The following is a 12,107-nucleotide window of genomic DNA, read 5'->3' as shown; positions in this document are numbered from 1 at the left end:
GACCCGAGTAAGCTCCTAGCTCCTGGCTCCTGACTCCTGGCTCTTGGCTTCCACTTGCTCTAGCTCTGGGCCATCTGGGAAGCAAACTGGCAGATGGAAATTTCTCTCTCTCTCTCTCTCTCTCTCTCTCTCTCTCTCTCTCTCTCTCTCTGTATAACTCTAACTTTCAAATAAATAAATTCAAAAGGCATGCTATAGACTACAGCCGTAACCATTGACAAATCTTTGCTGTTTGCTTTTTAAGCAAGCCACATCAGAACCAGCTTGTGAACCTTGGCTATGGGGCAAGAGTAACAAGGATGACTCTGGAACTCTACATCTGGTCCCAGCACTACCTTCAAGGACTTTCTACCCATCTCCTTTTCAGCACAGCCTGTATAAGTGTTTAAAAAGAGAGAGAGATACCATGTTGATTTCAGTGTGTCAGTTTTGTAGTATAGACCAGGAATTGGCAAGTTTGCTCTGTTTTGCCTTCTGTAAAAGACCGTATCATTATTTGAGCCTTTGAGACAGTACAGTTTGTGCCCCTATTACTTGGTCCTGCTGTTGCAGTTCAAAAGCAGGCGAAGAAGTCTAGTGAACAGGAGTGCCTGGGCCACTAAATATTTACTGACAGAACCAGACAGTGAGCCAAGCTTGACTTGTAGCCTGCTGCCCTCTGGTTTCAGGCTTGTTGTAATCTCCTACACACCCTACCTGACACCATGTTGAGTGTGGTTGGGGTGGACTCCAAGAAATTGCTGCTGTCAGCCATTACACAGGCCTCGTGTGCTAGGGGTGTCGCAGGGCCACAGCCACTGAGGGATGCAGGTTGCACCCATGCACAGCAGCCTCCTGTGATGAGCTTTTGAAATGCTTCCCCCTCTCTGTGTTAATAACTTGCAGCAAGCTCCTGCATTCAGAAACTACCAGCCTCATTTCTTATCTTTCCATTGGCCCCAGTCTCTACAAGAAGAATGCATGGGGCCAGGAGGGTGATGCTGGTGTGTGTCCTCCACAGCAATGCCAGCAGAAAACCTCCTCCTGCCACACATCATAAAAGAAGTGTTTTGGGCTGCCTATGTGCTTCCAAAAATTATCTCACCACAGGCACAGGTGAATCAGCAGGTAAATCAGTGTTCTCCCACACCGCTATGACATTGTGGGGACCTCTGTGGACCTCCAGGAGCCACCTGGCCAGCCACAGGCCTACAGAGCGCTCACAGGGACATCTGCTTCCTATCAAGGAATCTGATCACCCAGTAATGCCCACCACACATGGTGGGCAGAGGCCTCCTCCCTGTGACACCGTTCATCCAGATTGCTCACTTCCTGCTGGAAGCCTCTTTTAGGTTCATTCTGGCACACAGCTAGTCAGGGGTGGAGTGGGGAGCAGTAATTCTGGAGTGGTTTCTCTGGCGATGGCTTGCCATGGGTCAGGTTTTCCTACAGCACATTCCAAAGCCTACTGGAGAACACATTGCAAAACCTGCTGGAGAAACACTCAGGAAATGTGGTGTTCCTTCAGCCTTGTCTAAACTTAGCCCTATGGAAAAGAAGGGAACATTTACCACTAAGAGTGGAAACAGGAAAGGATCTGGGCAGTTGCATGATGAGGGTGAGGATGATGATGATGATGGAATTTACTTGGATGGGGTGGGTGTAGCACCCCATATCGAAGTGCTACTTTGAGTCCCAGCTACTGCACTTCCAACTCAGCTTCCTTCCAATGGATCTGGGAAGCAGCAGGCAATGTCTACAGTGATTGGACAGAGCAGACTCATAGATGGAGTCATAGGCTCCTAGCTTCAGCTTGGCCCAACCCTAGCTGACTCACGTGTCTGGGAGATGGATGATCTCTCTTCCCTTTTATATCTGGCACTACAGCTTTCAAGAAGATGCAAATAGATACATGAACATTTTTACAAATTGGAGGTATTCTGGAGAAAATCAAATATAAGAAGATAGTGATAGCAAAACCAACATCTTAGACTTGAGTTCGCAGCCCCATCTCGCCATCATACCAGGGGTGTAGCCTTAGACAGGGCACATAATCTCTGTTTAATCTTGGTTTCCTGCACAAGTGTTCAACAATTTCACAGGCTGCCTTTGAGATTTAAAAATACATGTTCCAAGGCCTAGAGTTCGGTAAGAATGCTGAAGGATATAGGTACTTAAACAAGTTTGTGGAAAACAGAACTTATAAAAAGGGGAGGAATGTTGCAGGTGCAGCTCCCCACTGCCCTCATACCCCACTTCCAACTCCTCATCCCTGCTGCCTCCTCCCTGGGCAGGAGGAGGTGCAGAGGTCATCACATTGTTCCTGCCCAAAGCTCTAAATGGTTGTTACTCACCTGTTCTGTCTCTGGGGGTCATCCCTCCTGTTATACAAAGTGGGTGTGAAGTAGCCACGGCCACTCAGAGGCCCCAGAAGTTGCCAGAACACCAGCATGTGCCCCCAGTTTCTTTCTAGGCTTTAGGAAGATCTACCTCTCCTGATTCTGCCCCTCAGAGCCCAGGATGGATTCAAAGGAATAAGAGGTCCCCTCTCCTGATGCCATCTATCTCCCTCCTGAAGACAAGTATAGCCCCACTTGTCATTGAAGCTGCTCAGGCAGGCAAAGCCACTGCAAGCGTTCACTCTGTCCCAGGCTCCTACAGCGTAATGGGACCCACCTTGAGTGTATGGGAGAAGGCTGGGGGACAGAGTCCCACATGCAACTCTTACCCACAGGGTCCTGCACCCACCTGCACCTGGAGTCATCTAAAAAGGCCCTGTCTAGTGACCCCATTCATACTGAGCAGGGTCAGAGGATAGGCATGCCACCTGTCCAGACTTTCTTTATTCTCAAGAAAACCTTTGTGTGCTGTTTACAAGAAGGACTCGCTGGTCTTCCTGTTCTCCCCCAAAAAAACAGAACCTGCTGCCCGCAGAGAGCCGCCCATGCTCAGCACTGCTCGGATGATGTCTGGTGCCAGGGACAAACCCAAACTCTGCTGCCTGTTGCAGCCTCTTCCTAAATAGGCCTCTGGGAGAACGAGTGCTGGGTCTCATATGGCTGTGGAACAAGGTAGTGGTGGGTGTTTATGGGACAAAAAGCTTCTGAGGAAGGAGAAAGATAGAGCAAATGTGCCATGTGAAAGGCCCGTAGGATGTAGAAGCATGCTCTCAGATGAGGCTCTGTTGGCATTAACAATAATCACTCATGGAGAAGCCGTGTGTGTGTAGAGGAATCAGTTAGAGGTGCTCTGGAGAGTGGGCATACAACAGTGGAACGGGGTGCTGCCTGCAGGCAATGAATCAGACACAGAGCCAGTGAGTGCCTTTGGACTTGACTCTGCCTGTGGGGTTTGACCTGTGGGACCGTTCTGGGCAGATGTCCCAGGTTATTCAATCAAACCAAAAGTGTACTTGGAATCGTTTGCCAATGACTGTGCCCCTAGCATGGATAATTGCTCAAAGCCAGCTTGGGACTCAAGATGTGAGTTCTAGATATAGCTCTGTTATCAAACGTCTTTCTGTAGCCTTGCAGTCCAAACCAGGGGAGCCACTCTGTCATCTTGATAGTTCATTGTCCCAATGGCACCCTTGCAAACCCACGTACCTTTTGACATGTGGAGACCAGTGGAGCACATGGGAGGCAGTGCATGCCTCAACAGTTCTCAGCTGGCCTTTGGAGTTCCTGGCTCTGTCCCTGTCCTCACCCTCTGTCCCCTGGGGAAGGGCTGAGGGGTCCCTGAGCCCAAGTCCTCCTGCCCTCCATCTTCCAGAACCATCCATGGAGACTCAGAACCCAAACGGCATATATAACTTGCTAAGAAACTGAGCTGAAGAGCATGATTTGGTGGGGCTCAGCAAAGGGTAGGGGGTGCAGACTGTGAGTCCACTGGGAACCTCTATATAAAAATCCCGCAAAGATTGGCAGAACAGCAAAGGTCATCTTGATCAGTGTTTGCAGCTCCCACATCCACCCCCTGGCACACACAGTTTGTGAACAGCTAGGAAAGGAAGTCCTCCCAGCAAAGATGCTGGTGGAGAGATGAGGGGCAGGGGCAGGGCCTGGCGGTGGAGTCGACTGAAACCCCGCCTACCAGCCGCAGGTTTCCCAGCTGAACCTCCTTCTCACCTTCTTCCTCCCCCAACCCCAAGCACCCCTGATTTCCACTCTTAGAGTCTCTTCTGGCTCTTTGCAGAGCATCGGATGCGATGACTTCCTGGGATCAGACAAAGTGGTGGACAAATGTGGAGTGTGCGGTGGAGACAACTCGGGCTGCCAGGTGGTGTCGGGTGTGTTCAAGCGCGCACTGTCCAGCCTGGGCTACCACCGCGTCCTGGAGATTCCCCAAGGAGCCACAAAAATCAACATCACCGAGATGCACAAGAGCAACAACTATCTAGGTAAGGGGCTCCTCCAGCCCCCCGACCTGCCCTTTGAAATGACAGCTGGGATGGGGACAGTTCCAAAAAAGAAATGTCTGTCTTGCAGCTTGGTGCTTGGCACCCGCACACCTAAACCAGCTTTTGCTTATCCTGGGAGAGGAGGGCTGTGTCGTGACTGGCAACTGTATGGCTACTCGCAAAGGGCAGCACCCCTCTCTGTCTTGTAGGATTGGCATGGGCAGATGGCCAGTGACCAGTCTCTGGTGCTCCAACCAGCAGCCACTCCTGTCTTCTTGCTGCTCCGTTGTCTCTGGCTCTGCTCACGTAGCATATATGCTTCCTGGACAGCCACACCCCGCTTAGCAATCCTTTGGAGCAAATGGTCATAGTGAGAGGCTGCTTCACCCCATGTTCCAGCAAAAGGAAATCTCCATCAACACTTGTGTTCGGTTTCTGGGTATTTTGTGTTCCGTCCGAGAAGAGCGGATTCTGTATGAGTGAGTTTTAATTTGTCAGTCTCTGACTTGTATTACATCTCTGTGAGCCAAGTAGCAAAGTAAGGCAAGGGAACTGTTGCCTGGTCATTTAATACACAGCAAAATCCATTTTTCTTGTCTCAGACCCATGATGTCCCTTGCTTTCATCTTAATGCTGCACCTGTTACCCTTCAACCCTCACAACAGCTCTCCCATCCCCATGCTGCTGGTGACTAACCAAGCCCTCGCTTACCAGGGTCACCACTTAGAGCAAGAGCTGTGGCAGGACCTCAAAGCCAGGTGGCCCTGTCCCAGCCAGAGCAGACACCACAGGCTTCTCAGAACCTGGTTTCCTGGGTCACCATTGACCACACTGCTGTCAAGGGCTTCAGCAGACGAAAGACTTGTACAGCTTTCAAAAATCAGGAGTGCCCCGGGAGATACACCTGACACCCCAGGGATCCTGGTTCTCTGCCTCTGCCTTCCCCACTCCACCAAATGCAGCCTCAGTCCCGTTCCTGTTGGCTTTGTTGGCTGGAAGAGGATTGGGTGGCAAATATAATTAAAGACACGAGCCCGCTTGCAGCAGAAAACTCTTCCTTCAGTTGCAGCAGAACCAGGAGCCACTACAGAAGCAGAGAACCAAGTTTCCCAGCAAGTTATGGTTTGGATGTTACACCAAAAAAAAAAAGCCTTTATTCTTTGTCCTTTCTTTTGTTCTATTGTGCATTCTCTTCTCCATAAACATCCTGTCTCCAAGAATGGAAACTGTTCATCGGTCCATGTCTGAAGTGTGCTTGCTCACAGATGCCCCAGCAAGCAATGCCAGTCTTCCATCAGTTCTTCATTGTTTAGAGTCATTTTTGTCCTGGCTTCACTTAGTCCTGTTGCAAAAGCAGCTTCCACACTGTGCATCCTGTTGGATGTGGTGCTAGACAGCCGCTCTGTGTCTGCAAGGAGAGGGCTTCGCCTGTATATGGGATGGGAGTCGGAGGCTGTGAGAAGCCACAGCTGTGCGGCACAAAGGAAATTTTCCTGTCCTCTTACGATGAAGTGGAGGCAGAGGCAGGGCAGAAGCGGAGGGACTCACAAAGTCAAATGCATATGAAGCCTCCCCAAGGCCATGGAGATGCCCCATGGTGCTCTGCAGGTACAGAAAAGGAAGGCTGGGGAAAGCAGTCAGGGGAGACAAGGAGACTAATTCCAGAAATGGCAACCAGGGCTTTGTCTTCTGCCTTTAGGTCACCAGCAGCCCATTTATGCAACCCAAGACACAATTCACAGACTGTGAAATTCACCCTTTGACAGGTGCCGTAGTCACCATGACCTTTTTCTAGTAATAGATGTTCTCTCTCCCTGGCCCACCTTTCCTGCTGAACGCCCTGCTCCGTGAGGCCTGTGTATTTTGAAAATTAATTTGCATGCAGTTGCTTGGGGTTACTGTAAACTGTGAGAGCAAAAGTATGCGTGGCTGCTTTTGAACGTTTTAAAAGAAGATCGTGGGGCCCATAGTCTTGGGGCATGATAGCCTAGTGGCTAAAGTCCTTGCCTTGCACGCACCAGGATCCTATATAGGCACCGGTTCATATACCAGTTGCTCCACTTCCCATCCAGCTTCCCTACCTGTGGCCTGGAAAGGCAGTCGAATGTAGCCCAAAGCTGCCCCTGCGTGGGAGACCTAGAGGAGGCTCCCGGCTTCAGATCAGCTCGGCACCATCCATTGCAGGCACTTGCGGAATGAATCAGTGTGTTTCCCTGGCCCCTGCTCAAAACTTTCTGACACCAGCTTCTTCCAACACATATTGTCAACCAGTATAGCCTTTTCCAGTCAAATGGAGGTGGGTTTCTGCACAATTTTCCAGGTAATGATGAGGAATATTTTTTCCCTTTGTGATTGCTGACTATACAAACTGCCTTTTTACAAATATTTGACTTGACACACAAAATTAAGTCAGCACTCGTAGAATTTTCCTTTGCACAGTAGCTAAATGAAGGAAGCAAATAGTTTGCTTTTTATCATTACTTCTAGATATTGCACAGCTTTTGCAAGGTTTTCAGTTGCCTGTTGCTTTCCTTCAGTTATTTTTCATACAAATCAATCTTCTTTTCCAAAATACTTGCTAGTTTTTAACCACTGACTCCCCTCATGAGATAGCAACACAAAATAGATTGAGGGGCTAGTGCCTGGACATAGCAGGAGCCTGTTGTGGGCATTCTCTGGGGAGAATTTTCTAAGTGGCTTTCATTTTTCATGATCACTTTTTTAAAATGTCGTCATTTTGGTGCCAGGAGCTTCATCCAAGTCATCATGTAGGCAGGGGAGCCAAGGACTTGAGCCATCTTCTGTTCTGGTGCTTTTCCTGGACACTTTGGCAGGGAGCTGGGTCAGAAATGGAGTACATAGGACTTGAAATGGGACACCCATGTGGGTACTTGGCAGGTTGTGTCTTAACCCCCTACACCACAGTGCTGGCTCCTTACTCCGTAAGCAGCAGTGACCCACCCCATGCAAATTTATCTCCTACTTCAGTCTCCGGAGCATTTCACATGTCTATTGCTTTTTTTTTTTTTTTTAGCTACCAGCAGTATTTATTTTGCCTGCCTTTGAACAGCATTTGCAGTTACTTTAAAAATTCAACTAGGGTTAGGATATAAAAATTGCTATTCGAAATTGCCAGTTAAAAATTGAAAGCTAGGGGCAAAGTAAATTAAGTAAATTAAGCCTGTGCTTATGGGTGCTGGTTGGTGTCCTGATGCTCCACTTCTGATCCAGCTCTTTGCTAATTAATGGACTGGGAAAGCAGCACAGGATAGCTCAAGTTCTTGAGCCCCTGCAACCATCTGGGAGACCTGGAGGAGGATCCAGACACCTGGCTTTGGATCACTGCGGCCATTTGGGACCGAACCAGGAAATCCCCACCACCCCACCCTGTCCTGACACTGTTACCCTGCCCTTCAAATAAAAACATTAAAAATAAGTACATCTTTAGAAGTCAAAACTAGCAGGAAGAAGGAGGCACATATGCCAGAAACCTTGGCCACTGATGGCAGTGAGAGTACATTGAACTGAGCTCTGGGTCTATGGCCAACTGAGGTCAGGACCCAGCTTGGTGGACTCAGGCTTGAGGTCTCTGCCCTGCGTCCACTCTCCTGAGGAAGCTGGGAGAAGGTCAGAGGGTCCCTGTATTAGGATGCTTTCCTCCTTCTCTGGGCAGAACTGCAGAGACCGTGACCTTGAACAGGGCACATATTTCAACTGATTGCATTGAAGATTGTGTAGGATATTGATTCATCTTGATTTAGATTGGAAACTGCAGGTTTCTGTTTGTTTCATTGTGTTCACATCTGTAGATTATTGAGTGTGTTCTAGATCCCTAGGTGTTTTTCTTTAGCAGCAAACACTATAGAAATCCTGTGATCCTTTGGTTAGGCTATGAATTCTCCTTTTGTGTATGAATTATTCTGATCCTGGGCTATCTGCTGGGGCAGCTGTGGAGTTCTAATTTTATTAAAAGGATTGGCATTTCATATGCTTTGCTTTTTCCCTGATGGCAAGATGTTGTGCAATTGTTTTGAGTGGAAATATCAAAATCTGGCCCTCGCTCAGGCAGTTTGGTTTACTAATGTTGTTGTGCAGTTGTTAAGAAATCAGACATGAAAGCATACCAAGCAAAAGGCAATCGGAGGGGACGTGTGCTACCTGCCAACATGTTGCATTATCACGGGGGTTTAGACTTGAAAGGTCTGTAAGGCTTCAGAAGTAAACTGGCAGTACATTTTCCAACAAGCATGTTTCCATAAAAGTTTTCAACAATAATAAAGATCAGCCTTTAACAAGTCAAGAAGCATCATAGATCGTTTATGGATTGTAAACTCTATCACTTGGGCAGCAGTCCCTGAGGAAAAGACTGAGACGTTGAAATCATGTGGCACCTCCCATTTAGGTGACAATTCCAGAGAATTTTTCCATTCACATTGTAATTTTTTTTAAGATTGATTTATTTATTGGAAGGTCAGATATACAGAGAGGAGGAGAGACAGAGAGGAAGAGAGACAGAGAGGAAGATCTTCCGTCCGATGATTCACTCCCCAAGTGAGCACAACGGCCAATGGTATTCCGATCCGAAGCCAGGATCCAGGAACTTCTTCCAGGTATCTCACACAGGCACAGGGTCCCAAAGCTTTGGGCCATCCTCGACTGCTTTCCCAGGCCACAAGCAGGGAGCTGGATGGGAAGTGGAGCTGCCGGGATTAGAACGCACCAGCATCCATATGGGATCCCGGCGCATTCAAGGTGAGGACTTTAGCCGCTAGGCCACGCCGCCAGGCCCCACATTGTAATTTTTTAAAGATTTATTGATTTTTTTTGAGAGAGTTACACAAAGGGCTAGACAGAAAAAGGAAGAGAGAGAGAGAGAGATCTTCCAACTGTTGTTTCACTCCCCAAGATGACTATGATAGCCAGAGGTGGGCCAGGCAGAAACCTGGAGCCTGGAACCAGGAACTACATCTGGGTCTCCCACAGAAGTGCATGGAGCCAAACTCTTCGAGCCACCTTTGGCTGCTTTTTCCAGATGCATCAACAACAAGCTGGGTTGTGGAAGTGGAGCAGCCGGTGCTCATATGCAGCTTTTCCTGCTCTGCCACAAGACCAGCATCTGAATGTGTTGTCTTAGGTTTATTCCTAGAGATTTTATGTTTTCATGACTGTGACAAATGATGTGTTTTCCTTGTATTTTCATTGTGCCACGGTGTGGATTTGGGTTTTTTGTATCTGGATGTTGTACTTTGTTGGGGCTTTTTAATATTCCTAAGAAATTTTCACTTACTGGACGCAGATCTTCTAAGTGGCTGTTCAGGCGTCTATAGGTAACACTGATGTTATCTTCCTCTTGACTTGTCTCTTGATCACTTTTTTCGTCTTGCTGCTGCACTTGGAAGCTCAGGCCTCCAAAATATAACTCCCAGAATCTTTCTAGGGATACTGAGCTTCCTTCACCTTGTTCTGATCAAGGTTTGCAAGCGTTAGCTTGGGTGGTTGGTAGACAGACACCAGTCATCAAATGAAAGAATTCCCATTGTGAGCTCCCAGTATTTTTTTTAACAGAAGGCTGCCCCATTTTTTTGTCTCCCCCAACAAATGTGACAAGCAAATCCTTAGTTGTCAGCTTATGTTCGCAGAATAAGTCAATGGTTGCCAATGTAGCTGCCTCTGCACCTGCCTCCATCTTTCCTGCAGTGGAGTAGACGTGGGATGCTGCTGGACTGTTGGCAGGCAGGCAGACTTCTTCAAATCTGATGGAGGGACAGACAGGTGGTGGCAGGAGGGAACCCACCATTTATGAGTGTGTGCAAGGCCTGGGTCATGTGGCCAATATGCTTCACCTAGCATCATGACACAAACCCCTGATTGCAGGAGTTCTCGTACTAACCCATGGGCTCTGGTACTAACCCATGACTGCTTTGTAAAACCCAGATTTTTCTTGGCTGTCTACATGCAACTGGCCTCCTCATTTACCATGAGTAGAACCTTGGCAATGCCAGATCAGGTGCAAAACACTGTACCCTATCTTTTTAATCAGCTCCCCAGGTAGTTCCAGGTTCCTTTGAGGGTGCAAACATTTTCCCTACATCAGTAGTTCTCAGTGGCTGGATATTCTGCACCCTACATATGTTTGGAAATGGCTGAAGGCCCTGTTCATTGTGTTACCTGGGGCAGAGGCCAGGAGAAGCAGCAGGTGCTATAGGCACCTGATGGGTAGGGCCAGGGAGCTACCACTCAGTGGATAACAGTGCCCTAGACCACGCACCAGCTGGACTTCCCAGGCCCAAGTGTCAGGGGTGTGGTGTGGCCACTGGTTTCCCTGTGGGTCCCTTAGTTCAAAGTGGTGTTTATGGGCTGGGCACAAAACATTGCAGTCACTCTTGTCTGTCATTAACCATGCATCCCACCGCTCTCTCTTTCTGAACCCTTAACTTATGTTTGGGCCCTGCCTTTGTTTTACAACCTCAGGGATTGTTTCAACCACTGGCCAGGAGCTCCGAGGAGCTTCTCTCTCAGTTTCTGGAATGGGACAGGAACGGCCCAGGTGACAGTAGTCACAGCTCAGACACCTTTGGCGTAACCTGTCCTCCTGGTACCTACTGGCATGTGTTAGAAAGCAGTAAAGGAAGCCCATCGGTTACCCTTTACTCTTCTCCTGGTCTGGCTCCTGCTGTGTGCTCATTGGAAGACACACGGAGTTAGAAACCATGCTGAGTGAGCAGAGCTCAAGAGTAAAGGCAGAGCTGGCTCTCCAAAGGCCCAGTGTATGCCTCAGATGCCCCAAGCCCTGGCTTCTTCAATAGGATCCCATCAAACTGGCTGGGCTTCTGGGAGCCTGAGCTTGTAGGCTCCTTCATTTCATCAATCCAGCACTCAAGAGGGACCAGCATTGTGTCATCCACATGATAGGGGAGATCACTGACCCACAAGTGCTTGCCAGTGAAAATCAGTTTGTGAGTGAATGAGTCAGGGCTCCAACCCTGCAGCAGGCCTTCAGCAATGAGCTACATTCTACATCCATGACCATGGTTGCAGTAGGAAGATGTGGCAGGGCATGGTGGGTTCCGTGTTCTATCTCGTCGCTGTTTCCGGCCCCTCCACACTGTTCCCTGCACCCCTGGTTTCCAAACCGCATCTACACCTAGGCTCTGCAGGAAGAACATGAGCAGCACTTGATTGCACCAACTTAACTCTCACTGTGTCCCTGTGCTTCTAATCCATGAATAGAGATCAAGCGTTACAAGACGTTGTCCACATCAAAGTGTCATTGACTACGGGTTGATGAGTTCATCCAGCATTCAAGCTGATCTAGAGCAAACAAAAAAAGAAACGAACGAGAAATTCAGGACTTGGGCTTTAAAATTTTTTTTGGAAAGATTTGTTTCATTAGAAAGGCAGAGTGATAGAGTAAGAAAGCTCTCCCATCTGCTTGTTCACTTCCTAAATGGCCACAACCCCTGGGGCTAAGCCAGGCTGAAGCTAGGAACCTAGAATTCCACCTGGGTCTCCCACATGGGTGGTTGGTCCTAGGACATCTTCCACTGACTTTTCAGGTGCATTATCAGAGAGCTGGATCAGAAGTGGGGCAGCTGGGACTGGAATCAGAACTCCAATATGGGATACCACCATTGCAGGCAGCAGCTTAAGCCACTGCATCACAATGTCAGTCCCTTAATTTTTTTCAAATTGGCGATTTGAGTGGTAGACAGAGAGATGGAGAGAGCGC

At 48.5% G+C, this 12,107-nt stretch overlaps 1 protein-coding gene across 1 annotated transcript in view; it reads left to right on the top strand.

The window, feature by feature from the left end:
* THSD4 (thrombospondin type 1 domain containing 4) overlaps positions 1–12,107 on the top strand; it is a 324,275-nt gene that overhangs the window by 262,780 nt on the left and 49,388 nt on the right. The window contains exon 7 of the mRNA XM_040968485.1: positions 4,174–4,378. Within this exon, the coding sequence (XP_040824419.1) occupies positions 4,174–4,378 (205 nt within the window). The remainder of the gene's footprint in view (positions 1–4,173; positions 4,379–12,107) is intronic.

Source organism: Ochotona curzoniae, unplaced genomic scaffold, assembly GCF_017591425.1.
Source record: "Ochotona curzoniae isolate NIBS_2020 unplaced genomic scaffold, NIBS_Ocur_1.0 scaffold_4701, whole genome shotgun sequence".
Lineage (NCBI taxonomy): Eukaryota > Metazoa > Chordata > Mammalia > Lagomorpha > Ochotonidae > Ochotona > Ochotona curzoniae.
The sequence above is the reverse complement of the archived record's forward strand: the minus strand, read 5'-3'. Positions and strand labels throughout refer to the sequence as shown.